The 21,526-nt window shown below is 50.0% G+C and overlaps 1 protein-coding gene across 3 annotated transcripts in view; it reads right to left on the bottom strand.

The window, feature by feature from the left end:
• Window positions 1-18,499: 18,499 nt before the first annotated feature.
• Window positions 18,500-21,526, bottom strand: part of LOC119457570 (uncharacterized) — a 130,136-nt gene continuing 127,109 nt past the window's right edge. For all 3 annotated transcript variants that reach the window (XM_049665230.1, XM_037719182.2, XM_049665236.1), the window contains 3 exons: window positions 19,974-20,072; window positions 19,254-19,306; window positions 18,500-18,781 (listed from right to left, as the gene is read on the bottom strand). In XM_049665230.1, coding sequence (XP_049521187.1) covers window positions 18,750-18,781; window positions 19,254-19,306; window positions 19,974-20,072 — 184 coding nt within the window. In that variant the 3' untranslated portion in view covers window positions 18,500-18,749. The remainder of the gene's footprint in view (window positions 18,782-19,253; window positions 19,307-19,973; window positions 20,073-21,526) is intronic.

Genomic DNA, 21,526 nt, shown 5'->3' on the forward strand with positions numbered 1-21,526 from the left:
GGTGGCATACAGTGGGCCACGTGCAAAACCCGCAAAAAAAAAAAAAGTTTGAAGGCCGTCGTTTTTCTGCGTGGTTAATTGCTACAACTAGAAAAGCCGTCATTCTATTATTTATCGTGAGAGCTACGATCATGAGCAAAGGGCGACGTCGGATTCAGGCAGGCACGATCGCACGCCGCTTAATATTCAACTATTTCTACAGCTTCTCCGGCATAATATCCGTGTGCATTTTGTTTTATTGAAAGCCAAAATGACTGCTTGTAGTACGAAAATATCTACATGTTCTTAAAGATCGCATATATGCAGCTGGCATTTTTTCGGGGGCGCTAAGAGTAATAATAATGCCAGCCGGCGTGTAAATTCCCACTGGGTTTCCAGCGGTGCTTGGTGCCTTGTGACAAAATGAAAAGGCAGCAAATGAGAATGCTATTGATACTCTCATAGCGAACATATACGGTGAACAATTTGTGAACGTCGTCCGCAAGCTCCTCAAACACGATATTATAAACTTTTTTTTTTATGAGCCGCTAAGTGAAACTGCGCTGCTTTTTTCACTTTATGTATCTAGAGGACACTGTGGAAACTAGTCTAGAATGTAAAAGTTTGCTTTGCGCTTGTCCAGTATTGCACATTACTGCCCAGTGTTGCATATATGCAATACTCCATAATTAATTCACAGCCTATACATTCGAATTTTTTTATTGAATATTCGTCCTCCCAGTCACTCTAAGAACATGAGGAAGAGATATCTTAAAATTTGGAATAGTATTTCACATACTAGGAATTAATGGGTTAAAAGGCATTCCATTATTTCATTACCTGAGCGTTCTGATTTATTGAGCAGTGGAAAAACTAATTCAAAGAGAAATGCATTTTTTAAGTATAACCGCACCACCAAGTACCGCTGCCCTGCGTCGGTTGCGGGCTCTTTACAGCGCAGTTGGGCATGTTCGACAAAAATTTCGAGGAAGAAGACTGACGGGACTGTTTCCACGTGTTTACTGCCGACGAAGCTGCTCATCTGAAGTATCCCTGTTCCCCACATGCACAACTGCAGTTAGGCGTTATGGGTCCGCTTGCACTGCAGCAACATAAATAACTCAGGACTTTATGCCAGGCATTCCAGGAACAAAAAGCAATTATCTTGCCTTCAACTTCCGGAAAGATTCAATAACAGCTTTTGGGGCATAAGCGAATGCAATGTTGCGTCACAACAGCTTTGTAGTATCCGTCGAAGATATATCAGTGTGCTTGAGTCCTTAGCGCCATGACGCCGATTTCTTACACCCCGCGCGGCGGAGAGCACCGTTTCAGTCGCTAGACGGGCGGTCCAACCAAGCACAGACCAAGCATTGCGGTTCCGGGCTTCCAGCGAATGTTTCCGAGACGCCAAAGGTGTTTGCCTGTGATTTCGCCTCTCGCATTGGAACTGCGATTTGCTGTGTTCTGACAAGTTCGAAATCTCGCTGCATCATCATCATCATCAGCCTATATTTTGTGTCCACTGCAGGACGAAGGCCTCTCCCTGCGATCTCCAATTACCCCTGTCTTGCGCTAGCGTATTCCAACTTGCGCCTGCAAATTTCCTATCTTCATCATCCCATCTGGTTTTCTGCCGTCCTCGACTGCGCTTCCCTTCTCTTGGTATCCATTCTGTAACCCTAATGGTCCACCGGTTATCCATCCTACGCATTACATGGCCTGCCCAGCTCCATTTCTTCCGCTTAATGTCTACTAGAATATCGTCTATCCCCGTTTGTTCTCTGATCCACACCGCTCTCTTCCTGTCTCTTAACGTTACTCCTAAGATTTTTCGTTCCATCGCTCTTTGTGCAGTCCATAACTTGTTCTCGAGCTTCTTTGTTAACCTCCAAGTTTCTGCCCCATATGTTAGCATCTCGCTGCATCTCGCTGCATCTGCCATCAAATCTGCTTTCGAAATGGTGCACTCCAAAACTACCAAAGTTTAATGTTGGGGGGTGTCGGAATGCGGTCTCTATGAAGGGTATACAAGGTTCTTTATTTTAACACGCGACTCAGCATCAGGCCCCTTTAAAAATGCAGCCGATTTCCCCCGAACAGCATCTCTCGTCGGCTGGACTGCCAGAGGTAGAATATCTGTCACTTCGATGACGCTAGCTGTCTCTGCCCCTAGGCGATAATGTGACCTGGCCGCAGCTTCCCAGAAGTGTGTCCTCGGGGTGGCAACATAGCCACGGGCAGTTGGAATATGAGAGGCATGGTTACATGCGAACAGCTCTCGCTTCTAGTAAAAATATACGGAAAGAGCCGTGCGTGAGCTGTTCATCATTTCAACGACAGAGGATGTCGTCTCCGGGGCGCGAAGTTTGGGAAAACGTCATGATAGCGCTCAGAGCTCCAGTTCACCTATATATCTTGTTCAGAGTCCATGAACATGTCATGTAGCACCCTCCTATACGAGTGTGTTTGTGTGTGTGTCTGCATGTGTGCGTGAATATATCTGCATACAAAGTAGTGCAAAACTTTTGGAATGGGTCTGGAGTTGAACCCCTCCTCTCTTCCCCCCCAGCCAGCACCCTCTCATGCTACGCCTACGATCACCGGCAACGTACTTGGTCGAGTTCCAGCGGCGTGCACGTCAGCACGAGTCGTCAAGATGGCTATTTGTTTTCGTTTCTCGTGGGGCCATAGTAATGACGAAGAGAGCAATAGTGGCGCTGCTGCAGCTGCGCTACTCAAGTGAGAAAGACCATGACCCAAATCGCACTTTGCCGACGTCCAACGCTGGCCATTTCATTGTATTTAATAAATACCGTTACAGCCCCAACCTCTCTCCGTATATATCTCTCTGTCATTGACATTAGACGTGTTCATACTTGCCGCCCATACTCGCTAACCTCCCCTTCGGTCGGATTCAGCCTCGATAGCGGGAAATAGAGGGAGAGATTGACTGTCAGTATACTTAGGCAACCACTTAACGCCGAAACAAACCCACACAAAAGGGAGAACAAAGTGGTATCTATCATTGCATCTTCGCTTTTTCTCCATGTATGCGAGCGTGCGTGTCTGTTACTCTGTGCTAACTTGGCTAGTCCCTCTTCCGCTCTGCCTGTTTATAGAAGGAGCCTGTAGGTGTACGTTTAAGATGGAAGGAGGAAGAAAATGAGGAGCCATTCCACCCTCTGAGGGCGGATGACGAGCGAATTAAGCTGTAGCAAATCACGTGGTTTTGAGCGTCTTCACTCAGTGGAAGTCATGGAAAAACTTGCCGGTCATGATTTGGATGTGTCTGCCATCAGCGCTCCACCAGCCCATACATATTCCCAGGTGTATTGAAGAAAATGTCGCAGTTTCGCCCGAAAGGCGAAGCCTCGATTGCGACAGCAAATTAGTAGAGAGCTATACGAAGCAAGGATAGTAGTTTATTGGGCCGTATAAACTTGTAAACATTCGCCTACTAACTACTAAATAGACCAGCACGGTGTCACGCGCGCACAGGTAAACATTAACACATCTCGCTCGATGACCGCGGAAACTCGCTGTCAGAACGCTGGAGTGAGGAGGCGCGCGTTAACCTTCGTGCCGCCAGTCTCACTTCAAAGCGAACTAAACGTCGAAAACACAGCGCATACAAAGTTACCGGCTCTAGTTACCGGCTCTAGACTTTGTTCACGTCGCAAATCGCTTTGAAGATGAGGCCCGCGCGGGCGCGCACTTTTTCCACGTCGCGGGTCGCTTTCGAGATACGATGCCCACGCGACCGCCGCCAGACTACGGCGACCCGACTCCCCCCCACACTCTGCCTGGCACGCGACAGAAGCAGCGCGCTTCCGTCCCGCTTTTTCCCTCGCGCGCGCGAGATAGAGAAGCAAGCGTCGGCTGAACCTCGCAAGCTTTCACTCGCACACACAGCGTACCGCCGGCACGCGGCGACGATGTTACCGTGTTTGGACTTTACACGGAACCTCACAAGGAAGTCCACGACCACGGCAGAAGTGCACTTGGAGTGTCCATATAATTGCTATCGCAATATAATATATCTGCTCATTTCACTATACATTTTCTCACTCATGCCTGAACATTGGATTATTACGACCTTAGTGAGTGGTTTCTATCTTGGTGTGCACAATGTGCTAGCGCGACAGGTCATCACCGCGAGTGAGCTTGCACACACAACGTGCGTCCATTTTTCCGCAAGCAAGGTGTACCGATATCACCTCTGCTTATCGTTCAAGCACTCACCACGTTCACACTCCCACTCACAAGCACTCACTCATGTTGACACTCTCCTGCACTCACATTCACACTCACCTCTATACACCCAGAAGCACTCAGCACGTTCACACTCGCAGCACTCAGTAACGTTCACATTCAGCTCCACTCACACAGCACTCAGTCACCTTCACACTCATCTCCACTCACACTCACAGGCACTCACCATGTTCACACTCACTTCCACTCACAATCATTGGCACTCACTAACACTCACTGGCACTCACATCCACTCACACTCACTGGCTCTCACCTCCGCTCACAGTCACTGGCACTCACCTCCACTCACTCGCACTGGCACTCACTCACACTCACTGGTACGCACCTGCACTCACTCACACTCACTGGCACTCACTCGCACTCACCTCCACTTACACTCACTGGCACTCACTCGCACTCACCTCCATTCACACTCACTTCCACTCACACTCACTGGAACTCACTCGCACTCAAAACTTTGGGTAACAGCGCAAACAGACGACCACTCACCTGCACTCACACTCACTGGCACTCACTTCCACTCGCACTCACACTCACTAGCACTCACTCGCACTCGCCTGCACTCACACTCACTAGCACTCGCCTGCACTCACACTCACTGGCACTCACTAACACTCACTGGCACACATCCACTCACACTCACTGGCTCTCACCTCCGCTCACAGTCACTGGCACTCACCTCCACTCACTCGCACTCACCTCCACTCACACTCACTGGCACTCACTCACACTCACTGGTACACACCTGCACTCACTCACACTCACTGGCACTCACTCGCACTCACCTCCACTTACACTCACTGGCACTCACTCGCTCTCACCTCCATTCACACTCACTTCCACTCACCTGCACTCACACTCACTGGCACTCACTTCCACTCACACTCACTAGCACTCACTCGCACTCGCCTGCACTCGCACTCACCTCCACTCACACTCACTGGCACTCACTCGCACTCACTTCCACTCACACTCACTGGCACTCACTCGCACTCGCCTCCATTCACACTCACCGGCACTCACTTATACTCGCCTGCACTCACACTCACTGGCACTTACTCGCACTCACTTCCAGTCACACTCACTGGCACTCACTCGCACTCATCTGCACTCACACTCACTGGCACTCGCACTCACCTCCACTCACACTCACTGGAACTCACTCGCACTCGCACTCACTTCCACTCACACTCACTGGCACTCACTCGCACTCGCACTCACCTGCACTCACACTCTTTGGCACTCATTCGCGCTCACTTCCACTCGCACTCACCTGCACTCACACTCACTGGCACTCACCTGCACTCACACTCACTGGCTCGCACTCACTTCTGCTAACACTCACTGGCACTCACTGACACTCACGCCTTTGAAATGAGTGAGTGGGAGTGAGTGCACTCATGAGTGAGTGCGCCGACCTATGGGCACGAGACGGTTTTTGGAGGGACCGCCAGTCGTTTGTCCGCAGGCGCCAGGACAAGCGGGTGCAAGAGAGAAAATTGCGCCCGCTCTTGCTCAAGCGGATACTGCTCGCGTTTGTGCTCCGGTGCCGGGGTGGCAACTTTACAATTAATTGCTAGTAGGTACAGCGGGGGTGTGGCACTGCGGGTCACGTGACTTCCGCTTAACACTTGTCATGGCAATCGTGGAGCTCTTAGGTGCCTAGGAAGCAAATCGTTTAGGGCGCGTTGGCGCTGTGATTGTCTTTCCGCCAAGAAACACTAAACCCACTGCTATTGCACGGGCATAGAATAAAGCGTGGTCGGCGTGGGCCAGACCAGAGGAGACGGTCTTTGGAGGGACCGCTAGTCGTTTGTCCGCAGGCGCGAGGACAAGCGGGTGCAAGAGAAACCCGCCGCGGTGGCTCAGTCAGCAAGCTAAGGCGTTGCGCTGCTGAGCACGAGGTCGCGGGATCGAATCCCGGCCGCGGCGGCCGCATTTCGATGGAGGCGAAATGCAAAAACGCCTTCCAGTCAGGTAGACTGCTCCCTCCCTGATAGATTATATTTGGATCATCAAAACAGTGATGCGTTTATTTAGAAATACCATCGTTTCTCTCTCGCACCCGCTTGTCCTCGCGCCTGCGAGAGAGAAACGATGGTATTCCTAAATAAACGCATCACTGTGTTGATGATCCAAATATAATCTCACTATTAGGGAGGGAGCAGTCTACCTGACTGGAGCAAACACTCCAACGCCGGAGATGAGAGCCACGCTCAGTAACTAGCAGCAGCCGCGCGGCCGTGCAGACCAGTGCCTCAAAATCCCTAAGCCATTATGTCCCTAGGCACCTAGGAGCTCCACGATTGCCATGACAACACGTGTTAAGCGGAAGTCACGTGACTCGCAGTGCCACGCCCCCGCTGTACCTACTAGCAATTGTAAAGTCGCGGCCGGCGGCGACTGCGGCTGCGCAGAGTGACTATCAACGTGGCTCTGAGGCGGAAAAAAAAAAAGAAGTGAAAGCGCGCGCTATCATCGTCCAATCGGAGATACAGTAGAGAAAGAAGCGGCATTGATCAAAGGATGGCGGTACTTTTCCTATACATGGCTTGCACGTGACGTCACGTCCGCCCGCGCCGCTGCGTCCGCGCCATGCCGAAGCACCGCGCGCGCCGCCTTCGCATCTGATCGCGTGCGCTTATGCGGTCTCACTGTGTTTTCTAAGCGGATTTCACCGCTCCTCGCGAGAAATGCCACCTGTTTACAGTAGGCCTGCGTTTAACGAGGCATTTTACGCAGGACTGATCGGTTCGGCGCGTGCACGATATCAAGAAAAAGTTAAACTGTGCGACGATGTGGACCCGTACACGTTGCGACTGAGTGCGGATACGACGATGGACGTTAGCGCTTTCCCCGAGGTCTCGCACGGATGCATTGTAAACTGCCTAGTTTACAATGCATCCGTGCTTCGCGACACTGGAGGAAATGAAGGCTTATAAATCGCTTGAATCCCACAACTACTTCACAAGCGGTTGGGTGAAAACACTGTCGGCGAAGCGGCTGCAAGGAGAAAAGGTGCTCCTACTAGGAGATGTAGGCTGCAGCCCTCGTTTTCCATGCCGCATTTTGTTTATAACATTCAGAGGCATTCCCTGGTTAGTCAGCGGTGCGTACAGGAGACATGCAAGATCGAACTGATACTGTCCATTTAACAATCACGCAAAAGCGGAGTTTATGTGCTAGGGTCTGAAAATTTTCAAACAGGATATGCAGCTTGCGCGAGTGTTTTGTGGCTGGGAGAATGATGTGCGTACTTTCCATGCTTTATTTGGATCGATATTTCTGCATTGTTTACATGTATGTTTTGATTTCAACAGTTTTCAACGGGCTGTCTGTGTATGTGCGGTCGTCGTCACCATCGTCGTAGCGGTTTTCGGGTGGCGTGGCGCCGACTCCAAAAGCTCTTGCCGGTGCAGCGGTCACTGCGTCGACCTCGGGAGTCGTTCGTTTAAACCATCGCCTTGCAGCGCGCTCGTAGCGCGCAGTGCCTTCATTATTTGCTTTGTAGCCTAGCAAAAGCGTTGGCGCCCAGTCCGGGTTCGTTTCTTCACAGAGCTTGGACGGTCTTCCTACAAATGCAAACAAATGTGATTCTAGTGCAGCGTTAAGTGCGCATTATGTAATATTGCGCAGGCTTAGCTGTTACGAAGTGGGCGCCGCACACTCGAATGTTTGGGAGATCGCCCTTGAGATCAGCACGCTTGATACGCGCAAGCCACAGGCTGCGCCGCTTCGAGCTAAGTGCTTTCGTTCGTTCCTCTTGCCATTCCACAACCTTCGGAAGCCGAAAAAGGTTCGTGTTTGCCGACTCCTTCCTCGAGCTGCTTTTATTACTGCGGTTGCAACACCCAACAGCTGCGCAAATAGCCATTGCAAAACAGTGCCATTCGCATACGACTAACAGCGTGGTGCCATATGGTGGTGCTCCGGGTGCTCCGGTATGGCGGAAACCTAACCCAGCATTGGCGGAAGTGACGTCAGTGCAAGCCATGTATATAGGGACTTTAAGTATTGGGGGCGGGGACTTACGGAGTCGCCATCTGTCGGAAGCGCCTCGCTAGCGTAGTATGAGGGATAACGCGGCCCGCTCCTTATAGGCATGGCTGTCGGCGCTCACTACAAACACCACGCGGGAGCCCTCCTGGCCATTTGGGTAAGTACTCTCCAAACGAGGGAAGTTCCTTACTGTCAAAATAATAATCTCGGGTGCAGAATAGTTTACAGGAACTATCTTTCTACCGAATACGTACAGTGAACACCCATTGCGCGCGGTCGACGCGATGGAGTCCCCCGAACCAACGTATTGCGTGAAAGGTAGTGTTATGATCGGCAAGGAATTCGACAGGTCAATGGGGAAAACCAAACCCGCGTAAGTTCCCGTGTCGGGGCAATTATCTACATCCCCAAGAGGCAGTTGTGATCTTCCTGGAAACTGTACCTCTCAAATATGGGAAACCAAACCCGCGCACGTTCCCGTGTCGGGGCAATTATCTACATCCCCAAGAGGCGGTTGTGGTCTTCCTGGAAACTACCTCTCAAATGTGGGAAACAAGCCCGAGCGCCTTTCCCGTGACGAGATAATCCCCTTCATCCCCGAGAAAGCGCCACACCTCTACGACCTGAGCAGACGAAAAAGGCGAGCTACCAAGAAAGAGGACCCGAGGGAGAGGAGGTCGTCAACTTGACCACCCGACAGAGGACTGACACTTCCACAAGTTCCCCGAAGGAGACATCGGCTACCACAAGACCACGAGGGGTTATTTAAGGCCGTCCTGGCCCCCGTGTTAATCAGAACCGCTCGAGACTCGGATAGAGTCAAAACCATGTACCTATGAAGTGAATACAATCTTTTCTACTTTTCATCATCACGATGCCCGCCTTCATCGCCGTCTCCTGATTCCTGCGGTGACGACCCACCTCACCCGGTCGAGATTATATCAGCTAGTGGCAGCGGTGGGATACTCCACCCTTCGTCCTGACTTCAGCATAATGGTGAGCCCTTGACTTTCTTTGAGAATTTGCCAGGTTTTAGCTTGTGTGTTTTCTAAAACGGTGAATTAGTTTCTGTACGTGCAGGCTTCTGTTGAAAGCTTCCTCACGTCAGAGTAAGAAAGTCTTCGTTCGGGATTGACCATGGATTTAGGCAAACGGTAAAAGCCAGAGTGGTTATTACTTTGTGAAGAGCTGGGAATTGAGGTCGGGAAAAGTCAGAGAAAGCCGCAGCTTATTGAGGCGATTGAGAAGTGCGGGGCTCTTGAGGACGAAATTTCAGAAGCATGGGAAGAGATAGAGAAACTAGCTGAGAAAGCTGAACAAAACGCTGCAGAGGAAAGGCAAAGAGCTGAGGAAGCTGAACAAAGGGAAGCTGCAGAAAGAAAGGAACGAGAGGAACAGAGAGCTCACGAACTAAAGCTAAAAGAACTAGACGTGCAGCGGGATCTGGCCAGGCAATCAGCAAATAATCTCTCAATAGATGAAAGACGTTCAGGTGAAGCAGGAGTGAAAATAAGGGATCTCATGCCGTCGTACAAGGTGAACGATGACATGGGATTGTTTCTCGTTATTTTTGAACGAACCTGCGAGAAAAACGGGTTGGCACGAGAGAGTTGGCCGCAACAGATTCTGACCGTTCTTCCTGGCGAAGCAACCGAAATAATTGCAAGGCTAACGAAGGACGAGTCAGAGGATTATCAGGAAGTAAATGCTGCGTTGCTAAGGAAATATCGGCTCTCAGCGGAGGCTTTCCGCCGCCGTTTTCGGGAGGCAACTAAGACACCGGGCGAGTCTTATCAAGATTTCACTTACAAATTGAAAGCCAATTTAATTGAGTGGCTAAAAGGGGAAGACGCGTTCGGTTGTCACGACGAGGTTGTGGAGCTAATCTGCAAGGAGCAGTTCTATGGGTCCTTGAGCGAAGAGATGCGCCTTTGGATTCAAGATAGGTCGGGCGAAAAGGGCTTGGAACGGGCTGCAGTGCTAGCAGATGAATTCGCCACACGTCGCGAATCCGAGAAAACATGTGTCAGGCCCTTCACTAAATTCCGCAAAGGAAACAAGCGCCCCTTTCACAACGAGAAAGCTGGAGGTGGGACCAATGACTCGCCGACCGATAATTCCGGTGAGAATAAAACCACAGTGAAAGACGAAAGAAAAACAGAAAAAGCGTTTGAGGCTAGAAAACCGGTCGTCTGTTTCCGTTGCCAGGAGCCTGGACACCTTGCGATCGGCTGTAGAAAGCCTAGAATTGTTTTTTCTTTCGGGAATGACGACGACAACTTGGCGCTCTTAGAGCCCTACCTTCGCGACCTCGCAGTGAACGGAACGCCATGGGTACTTAGGGACTCGGCTGCGACAATGGACATCGTCCACCCTGCGTATGTGCAACCTGAGGATTTCACCGGGGAATATGCATGGATCCGGCAGGTAGTTGAGGAGCATAGTGTTTGCTTGCCCATAGCCAGCGTAAAGATCGAGGGGCCGTTCGGACTATTGATGACTGAAGCCGCGGTATCGCAGAATCTGTCCAAACAATACCCCTACTTATTTTCAAATCGCTCGGAAATGCTGCTAAAGAAAAGGGGCCTGAGTTTTGGCCACCCTACGGTCCAAGCTCTCCCGCGTAACACGGCTCAGGAAATCGCGGTAGCAGAGAACGATTGCGCCACGAAAGTGGAAACAGTGGTTCTTCCGGAGGCTGTTCCTTGCGGAGACAAGGCTTGTTCCAGCAGCCCTAAAAAGGTCAAGGAGGCGCTGAAAAACTCCCTTGTACTTCCGCATTTGAACGACAGTCCTGAACCGCCCAAGGGAGAGGAGACTGACATGGTGGCCAACCAGAGCAGGAACATGATACTCGGGGATAGCGGAGGCACATTCGGTGACCGCCTGGCGAGGAAAAAAAATTTCAGGCGGCGCAAACGAGCGAAGTATTTAGCGCAGCGCAAATTCGAGAAAGACGCCACACCGCAGCCCGTAAGCAAAGGGAACAGGCCATCATGCAGAACGTCAAAGGGCTCGTTATGGTGGTTGAGAAAACGGAGACGTCTAAGGCGGATGACATCAGAAAAGGGCGCGTCTCCGCGAGTAGGAATGCGGCTGAAAGGGTCAACCGGGCAGAGGTACGCGCGCACACACAGGGCCAGTCAAACCGTCAATGAGGGGGAATGCGCCGCTAGAGCGAGGACAAAGGAAGAATGGCGATTCTCCTCGCGTTTACGGCCTCCCTCTCCTAGACGAGAAAGAAAGGTGCGGCCACACGAATTGACAGGTGACGGGAGGGAGCAGTGTATGTCTGGCGCCCTTTATCGCCCAGGGCGAGGCCCAATGACTCAGATTGCGACCTAGTCGAGAGCGTATTAAGAGGTAGTAATTGTCGAATTTGGCGCCTCCATAAGGTTCTCGTTTGTAAATTTGTAAGTAGATCACGTTGCATTTTTTTTTCTTTGGTTAGTTATCAAGACGTTATTTCTTTTAATTTCAAAGGTTCTGCGTTAATCTCGGTGTTTCGTTGTAATGGTTGTTATGCGAGCCAGTTACGCGAATAAAACTGCGAAGCAGGTTTGCGACGGTGGTGGCTCGTGAACGCGCTGATTTTGTAGATAGGCATTGACATTGGAGGTTTGTAGAAACAAACGATTTTGGGTAATTCAATACTTACTGAGTAGGCGCGTTTATCGGCTACCATTGTAGAATTTTGATTTGCTGAAGCGTGTTCGGAGAAACAATTTTCTTTCACGGTGTTGCGCGCAGATAGAGTATGGTTTCTTGTTTTCTGGCTTTAAATGCCACTTTATGAATCAGCTTAATTAGGAGTTGAAGCGGTCATCAGAGCACATTGCATTTGGCATTAGAAGCGCTGGTACTGGCAGGTACCAATGACCCAACGAGTAACTAACTCACTGAGCAGCATTTATCCGTTTGATCATTTTCAATGGGCTCTCAGTCTCTCAATAAACATGGCTTTCTCGGGCAAGAGAAACAAAAACGTTAGATATTAGAATGATTAAAATACGCATTGACGTCTAGTTTTCTCCTTTTCTTCATTTTCGGGAATCTCGAACGAGGGCTGCAGGTATGATTCTGATAAGGTTTTATGTGAAGAACGTGTGAACCTGGCAGTTCTCGGGGCTAGTTGGGTGCTCTCTGTTTGTTGTGCCTTGGGCTGGGTGTAGTCTATTTCCAGAAGGTGTCACCTCGCCTGCCTTGGAACGAACGGAGAAACGAAGCAGAGGCACGGGGTCTACCGGTCTCTTCGAGGTGCTTGTTGGATGCTGCAACCCCTTCGAGACCTTCTGTGGCGGCGGACGGGCTGTTATGATCGGCAAGGAATTCGACAGGTCAATGGGGGAAACCAAACCCGCGCAAGTTCCCGTGTCGGGGCAATTATCTACATCCCCAAGAGGCGGTTGTGATCTTCCTGGAAACTGTACCTCTCAAATGTGGGAAACCAAACCCGCGCACGTTCCCGTGTCGGGGCAATTATCTACATCCCCAAGAGGCGGTTGTGATCTTCCTGGAACTACCTCTCAAATGTGGGAAACAAGCCCGAGCGCCTTTCCCGTGACGAGATAACCCCCTTCATCCCCGAGAAAGCGTCACACCTCTACGACCTGAGCAGACGAAAAAGGCGAGCTACCAAGAAAGAGGACCCGAGGGAGAGGAGGTCGTCAACTTGACCACCCGACAGAGGACTGACACTTCCACAAGTTCTCGAAGAAGACATCGGCCACCACAAGACCACGAGGGGTTATTTAACCGTCCTGGCCCCCGTGTTAGCAGAACCGCTCGAGACTCGGATAGAGTCAAAACCATGTACCAATGAAGTGAATACAATCTTTTCTATTTTTCATCATCACGATGCCCGCCCTCATCGCCGTCTCCTGATTCCTGCGGTCACGACCCACCTCACCCGGTCGAGATTATATCAGTAGGCAATCGCTGAGAGCAGGCTATGTGAAATATGTTCATGTAGTGTATCCGTATAACCAAATGGAGCATAACAGAATGAAGCCTCAATGCAGAGATCACACGGGTTCGCAGGGACAGAGTGCGCGTCTGCATGCATGTCCACGCTGCGTGCGAGTTTTCGCACCGCACCGTGAGTTTTAGGACGCAGCATATGAACAAAGCAACCATTGTTGCGTAGACGCTATCAGAGCTGTTCAAAAATAATATCGTTATAACTAGGGACTTGGACGCTATACGGCGACTCGTGATGTGCCATCGCGACGATTCAATAATTTTTTCTTTCTTTTCTTCTAAATTCTTGGACGCTTCAATATCGTTATTTCTCAAGTTGCGTCGCACTGTATCTTTATCGGTCTTCTCAGCGAGGAATTTCCCGCTACTTCTTTTTGTTAATCCAGTACATTCATTGTTTGGTGCTAACACAAACATGAACATATGTCATGCCTTTTTTGAATGTGCTTCTTAGCGTTCCCTTTCCATTCTGGTGAACTTGCCAGTATTTAGCACCAACAAGTTCACAGACCAAATCTTCATGACATGAACCGGACAGCGCGCGCGGGCGAGCTTCTCAGTGGGTGCTTTCTGCTACTCACCGAACATCGCAGCCCCAACGCCGTAGCAGAAATCTTCCTCGCGGAAGAGCTTGCTACATACCCGAGTTGCAGCCGATGGCTGCTTACCCGTTCTAAATTTCGCAATCCAAGCTACACACAGCTTCTTGGCCTGCGGGTACGTGTGAAGGCTGACACCAGGCTCCGTTGCGTACACGTCCGGCACTGCGGTACCGAGCAATAGCCCACCATGTCGGACGCCTTCAAAGGCAGCCACTACATATTGTTACGGGGAAAAGAAGCAAGGAATATATTTACACTGTATTTACAAGAATGGTAGCGGCTGACAAGATCATAGCTCGCGAAGTCCGGAGCGTCGTCTTCAAGACATCTCCAAGCGTCTTCTTCATCGCTGTCACATCACCCCCGGCGGCTGAAGCACCGACCCGGTGCTGGTTAGGAGGCGGTCGAATGATACGGCTGAAGACGCGCCACGTGGACTACATCGGAACGAGGCTGAGCCACGGTGGGGTCAAGAGGGGCGATTTCGTAGGTGACGTCGGTTACTTGACGCAAGACGCGGTAAGGGCCAGAGTAGCGTGAAAGCAACTTCTCCGAGAGGCCAACGCGTCGCGACGGCGACCAAAGGAGAACCAGGGCGCCCGGCGTGTAGTGGGCGTCACGATGGTGGGTGTCATATAAGCGCCGCTGCTTTTCCTGCGAGTCCACAAGTCGACGTCGGGCAATATGGCGTGCCTCTTGGGCCTGGAGTATGGCGTCCCGGGCGTACTCTGATGTGAAATGCAGGCTATCAGGCAGAAGGGTGTCGAAAGGTAGCGTAGGGTCGCGGCCGAACAAGAGGAAGAATGGAGAGAAGCCTGCGGTATCGTGGCGAGAAGAATTATAAGCAAAGGTAACGAATGGTAATGCAACGTCCCAGTCGCGATGGTCAGCGGAGACATACATGGACAGCATGTCAGTAAGGGTCCGGTTGAGACGCTCGGTTAGACCATTCGTTTGTGGATGGTATGCAGTAGCAAGTTTGTGTTTAGTCGCGCACGAGTGTAGAATGTCATTAACAACTTTAGAAAGAAAGTAGCGGCCTCGGTCGGTGAGGAGCTGTCGAGGGGCACCGTGGTGAAGGATGACGTTTTCTAGTAGGAAATCGGCGACATCGGTTGCACAGCTTGTCTGAAGAGCCCGTGTGACTGCGTATCGGGTGGCGTAGTCTGTGGCTACAGCAATCCACTTATTTCCCGAAACAGACTTAGGAAAGGGGCCTAAAAGATCAATGCCTACACGAAAGAATGGTTCTGATGGGACGTCAAGTGGTTGGAGGCGGCCAGCAGGGAGTGTGGTCGGCTTTTTGCGTCGTTGACAAAGGTCACACGCAGCGATGTAACGGCAGACGTCACGGTAAAGACCAGGCCAAAAAAAGCGCCGACGAACGCGGTCGTAAGTCCGTGACACGCCAAGGTGACCGGCAGTCGGCACATCATGAAGCTGGGCGAGAACAGTCCGGCGCAGATGCGAAGGGACAACTAAGAGTCGGTCAGGGCCGTCAGGGCGCATGTTACAGCGGTACAATATGTCATCGTGGAGTTCAAACATTCAATGGCAAGGATCGGGCGTCGTTGAAGTCAGCCGGTGATTAAGGTCTTTTAAGAAGTCGTCCCGCCGTTGTTCCGCTCCGATATTGTCAAAAGCACTCAAAGAGAGAACGGTGACAGGAATGTCGGCCATAGAAACGTCAGGTGGATCGACAGGGTGGCGCGACAAGCAGTCCGCATCTTGGTGTAACCGGCTGGTCTTGTATACAACTGAGTAGTTATATTCTTGAAGGCGCAGAGCCCAGCGGCCAAGGCGCCCAGAAGGATCTTTTAGGGAAGAAAGCCAGCACAAAGCATGGTGGTCCTTGATGACTGTGAATTGCCGGCCGTACAAATAGGGGCGGAATTTTCCCACTGCCCAAACGAGAGCCAGACACTCGCGCTCAGTGATGGAATATTTGCGCTCAGCAGGGGAAAGAAGGCGGCTGGCGTAAGCAATAACACGTTCTTGTCCTTGTTGTTTCTGGGCCAGAATAGCTCCAATACCGTGGCCGCTGGCATCGGTACGGACTTCTGTTGGAGCTGATGCATCAAAGTGAGCGAGAATGGGAGGGGAAGTAAGCAGCCGGATCAGCTCAGTGAAAGCAGCAGCTTGCTCACGACCCCAGATGAAGGCAGCGTCTTTCTTGAGGAGCTGAGTAAGAGGGCGTGCAACGTTCGCAAAATTGCGGACAAACCGACGAAAGTAGGAGCAGAGGCCCAAGAAGCTGCGAACGTCCTTGGAGCACGTTGGCACGGGAAAGTCTTTCACTGCCCGGATTTTATCTTGATCAGGACGTACACCCGAAGAATCGACGAGATGTCCAAGCACAGAAATTTCACGACGACCGAAGTGGCATTTGGACGAATTGAGTTGTAGCCCAGCCCGATGAAAAACAGATAGGACCGTCGATAGGCGTTCGAGGTGCGTCGCAAAAGTCGGGGGAAAAACGATCACATCGTCCAAGTAACAGAGGCAGATGGACCACTTGAAGCCGTGTAGGAGGGCGTCCATCATTCGTTCAAATGTGGCCGGGGCATTACATAACCCGAAAGACATCACTTTGAACTGATAAAGGCCGTCGGGAGTAATAAAAGCCGTTTTCTCACGGTCCATGTCATCGACGGCAATTTGCCAGTACCCGGAGCGAAGGTCTATGGACGAAAAATATTGTGCTCCATGGAGGCAATACAGGGGGGCATCGTCAATGCGTGGTAGCGGATAGACGTCCTTCTTGGTTACCTTGTTTAGGTGCCGATAATCTACGCAAAATCGCCAACTGTTGTCCTTTTTATTAACTAGTACAACAGGGGATGCCCATGGGCTGCAAGAAGGTTCAATGATGTTACGAGAAAGCATCTTAGCAACTTCGTGTTGGATGATGTCTCGCTCAGTAGGAGAGACGCGGTAGGGTCGCCGATGGATTGGGCTCGCATCCCCGGTGTTAATGCGATGTTTGACGACAGATGTTTGTCCGAGAGGACGGTCTCCAAGGTCGAATAAGTCCCAGTACGAGGCAAGGAGGCAACGTAGTTCATTGGCAAACTGGGGCGGAAGGTCGGGCGCAATCATTTTCATTAGAGCATTCAAGTCTGAAGGGGCAGGAGGCACAGCAAGAGTTGCACACGAGGAGTCGTCAGCAGTTAAACCCGAAATGTGGTAGTCTCGGGCGAGGGTGATTTGCGCAAGTGATATGCCGCGCGGGAGAACTTGTGTACAAAGTCCAAAGTTCACTAGCGGAAGACAGGACGTGTTGTCCGTAATGGTAATAACGGTGTGAGGAAATGCGACGTTATGCGAGAGCAGGACATCCGGATTAGGGGTTACGATGTAGTCACCGTCTGGAACGGGCGGAACGGGTGAAACACCTATGTAGGTAACGGCAAGGTGAGGGAGGCGAATATGCTCTGTGGAACACAGCCGGATCGGAGCACTATCGAGGGGATCAATAGCAACAATATTATAGTGCTTTCAAGTGCTGTCAAGCGGGCACCCGAAGCGGGGAAACATCCTCACTTAATCAGAACCATATCGCAGGTGGGGCTGAGCTTTCGTTTTCAGCTCGCTTCGGCGCTTCCGAAACAGACGACGCGGCCGCTGTGCCCACGTGATCCCTCATACTACGTCACGCCGACGGTGGCGCCAGCTTTTCCAGTGGTGGAGCTCGCCCCCAATAGACAGTATTGTTACGCCCATTTCTGCGTGGCAAAAAAAAAAAAAAAAAAAAAGATCCGCATTAAGCAATGAAGTCAGGACCACGCTGTGAAAATGAAGATGTTCAACTGGCCGCTTTTAACAATTAATTAGGATAATTCCGACGGTAGTCGTCGCTAACTTTCTGGCATATACTCACGTTGCGTAGGACCCAAATACGATTTTTGAAAAAGAACTAGCAAAAACCGATAAATATCCCCCGATTTTGCTGAGGGTGAATGCCGCAGAATTCTACGCCTATAGTTATCAACTCGAAACAATTAAAAAGGAGCGTTGCAGTTCATCCGTATGAAAAGCTCGCCCAGCGAGCGCTGTAATGCAGTAGCTCGGGAGGAGTTTTTGTACTTGTATGGAAGAGCTATACATGTCTGTTCTCAGGCGCAAGCGACAACGATGAACGCTGTCCAGGCTCCCGAAGAACCCATATAAATTTTGATCCCTCAGAAAATTGTAGCAGTGCATGAAGAACTGCTTGCTCACGGAGGAGCTCGATGACGAAGTACTGAGCCATGCTTGATGCTCCTGGGAGTCAACCAGAAGCTCAAACTCGCATGATTTTACCTATGTTGGCCCTCGCAGGCACAGCACAGGCCCTCGCAGGCACAGAATGTAGCAGCAAACCTTCCTTTTGGCTGCTACATTCTACCATGAACATCTACACTGAAGTGAGGCATATGTGGCTTTCAAGATCACGAGAGGTTAGAGCACAAGATGCCAGTTGTATCTTATTCGTAAGACCTAATCTTTAATTTTACTCGGCTTATTTTCACTGGGCCGTACGTTCGTCATTTCGGCGGCGCAAGTCACGGGGTGATAAAAATGTTACGATGTTCTACTGTCAATTATATGAGGCAATCTTGAAGCTGGTGACCTGCGGGCGGTGCACAGGTACTAGTAATGCTCTTACTTTTCACACGCACTGATCAGGTAACAAGTTCTCTAAATTTATTTGAAAGCAAGGATTGTACAGAACAGTACGAGGAGCTACGAGCTCCATGACGTTGCTTGTTTCACGGCTCCTCGGATGATTATTCTGGCAGCTGTTTTCTGCAGCATTTGCGTTTGTGCGATCATTTATTTTGTGTATGTACAGCTGTGTCTTCAGAGGTGTGGCGAGAAACCATCGATACTCGAGCCGGAACCAGTTGGTGATGTTTGAACGTAAAGTAACGTCTAGAAGGCGTCCTGGTAGACAGCTCCGTCATCTGAAAAAGCAAAATCAACATCAAAATTGGCTCGCAGATGAAATACTAAGATCGTCAATACATCAGCGCAACCTGTCCACGATCGTTTGTCGTTTAGGTATCTTTTGGGGTTGGGATTAAGATTCAGTTAAAGACGTACTGCCTTAACAAGGCGCACCACAGGCAGAAAAAGTGAATACAAAACATGACATGTGTGCTTGACTGTCTTTGATGTACGTGGACACCGTGACGAGCACCAGCGAGGCACTCGACAATGCCTACATATGCACGAATTAACTTTGTCTTGGCTTCTCTCATCGGATGTTGCACCTTTTCTTGATGTATGACGTATTTACTCCTGAAATGTCCGCGAAAATTGCGAGCGGGAGCATCCCATTGGTTATATAGTGGAGTGTGTAAGTTTCAAGGTCATTGCATATTAGCAGTTACAGCTTGGCTTTGACAAGTGGTCAGCTTCCGGTTGTGTGCTCACCGTTCAGGTCGCCTTTGGCCATCTCCTCCGCTAGCCAAGTGGTTGCAGGCTGCCTGTGGGGGAGGGGAGGGGGGGGGGGCACCACAAATCGCATGAACATTTCAAAATGGAGCAAGAAGGCTATTTAACGTTTACTTCATTCAACCCTAGTCACCTACCGTACGAGTGCTACTCAAAATGACGTGCGGTCGCCTCACGCAACCGCGAGTTCGCGTGTGTGAAGCGGATTAGCATTCTCATTGTCCAAAATGAGGCGATGGCAGACAACGTATCATTTAGGGGGTACAAGAATTCACTTGAACAATTTCGGTATGAGCTCACATCTTAGGCTGTATGCGATAAAGCATGTTTTAGTTTGACACCATCCATTTCTTAAAACATTTGCAAAAGCTGTATTGAACAGTGTCGACAAGAACAGAATGTGTTTCATGAACGTGACACAGAGAGAGGCATAGAAAACAAGAAAGAAAGAAGATGCACATCCGCGGTCTTTATTCGCAAAATTTTCGCGCAGATAATGAAAAAAAAAAAAAAACATTGCTTGATGGTCTGATAATGTTGCGGTCTTTATTCGCAAAATTTTCGCGCAGATAATGAAAAAAAAAAAACATTGCTTGATGGTCTGATAATGTTATTTCTTTGGGAACGTCGAAGTAGTTGGCGTAAAGGAGAATTATCATGGCGTATTAAAAGAAGCAGCTGAAATCCGTTCTTCCTTACCCTGCGCTCTGATAGGACTCGTCGGACGACGCAGGGCTTAATCTTTTGCCGAATCCTCTGGCTGTCGATAGGCTGATTCTCCGGATGTCCCGTTTGCTCCTGTACGACATAAAAAATGCGCAATCTCTTCAGCGAGTCCGTCAGTAGGTATAAGCCAGTCTGTCTAACTTACCGAGCCACACAACGCGTTTGTAAGAATAAACAGTGTGCTTATCACGTGGATATGCGCTTATAAATTCCTTATAGGGAAATCACTCGTTAAAATACCGCGAGAATGAGAAGGTTCTCAGAAATTGATAAATTGGTTCTGGGTAGACGGAGGACCAACGACTTTAGATTTTGCTCGGAAACGTGCGCATTGTACACGGGATTCAGTGCTCAGGCTACACGGCCTGATTTGCTGTCGGCCGTGTAGTAAATCAGTGTGAATTGTGTTGCCTTATTCACTTTTACAAGCGGTTTAGCGGCATACAAAAGGGCCTATTTGTGAAAAAACTTGCCACGTATCCGTTCGTACGCAAGAACGGTTTGTTAGGAGAAGTGCCGGATAATCGTGAAAGCCAACAATACAAATGTGGCGGCCATTGAGGAGCTCCTCTTGCGAACTTGCGGATTTCGCTTAGTATTGGGGGTTTTGCCCCTTTTTTATGAGCTTCAAGAAAGAAAAAGAAAAGAATAGAGCCGCACTTTACATGCAGTCGACGTGATACCTAGTGCCTAAGAGCAGGCACGCACGTCTCAAGGTGTGGTCTGGAAACTGGGTCCAGCTGCTGGAATAAAAACGCCTGCGGTGTAAATCTGAGCGACGTACTAATTTCACCGAGACATGTCAGGACTAAATTTGCTCCATGCCTAGAAATTCTCGACATTTAGCTCAGTTTGACAGGTACACCAGCACGCTGCATACCATAACGTTCATGTCTGCAAAATTAAGATTACGAAATTCAAATTTACCGCGATTACTACCCAAGCAGTGAAACAGGTTACTGTGTGCAAAACAATCAGTGAGCGAAAGGGCAACATATATGTGCCAGCATAAATCCAACGAACTGAGGTTCGCGTTATCACAAAACTAGCTTTTGTAAAGCTTCTTCTTCGATCTTTTCGCCCTTAGTCATTTGTCCACACGCTGTCGCACTGCCATCATCGCTCAATTCGGCCACTTGGCGTGACGCGTGATAAAAACGCAGTCGAATAAAAAAAAACATTACGGCAGAACTCATCTCTCGATGACTGTGGACGGTAATGCGAATGGAAATCTAGCAATGTAGCGACATACCTGATGTCACGTTTATTTAACACGTGTAGTGGTAATTCTGAGACTTTCGTTGCTTCGGCCATATGCCACATATCCCATATCGTCCCACTTTGCTATGGTAATCGCTTGCCAAGATCGCCTATGAACATGGAGGCGTGATGTGATGCCGACAAAGTGACGATGACATGACGAAGAACGAATGACATCAATCAAACGACAAACTCGTATAACGACGACGGCATGGCGACTATAGAATAATGAAGACGTGACGAATGGCACGTCTACGACGGCATTA

This window comes from Dermacentor silvarum, chromosome 1 (genome assembly GCF_013339745.2).
Source record: "Dermacentor silvarum isolate Dsil-2018 chromosome 1, BIME_Dsil_1.4, whole genome shotgun sequence".
Classification (NCBI taxonomy): domain Eukaryota; kingdom Metazoa; phylum Arthropoda; class Arachnida; order Ixodida; family Ixodidae; genus Dermacentor; species Dermacentor silvarum.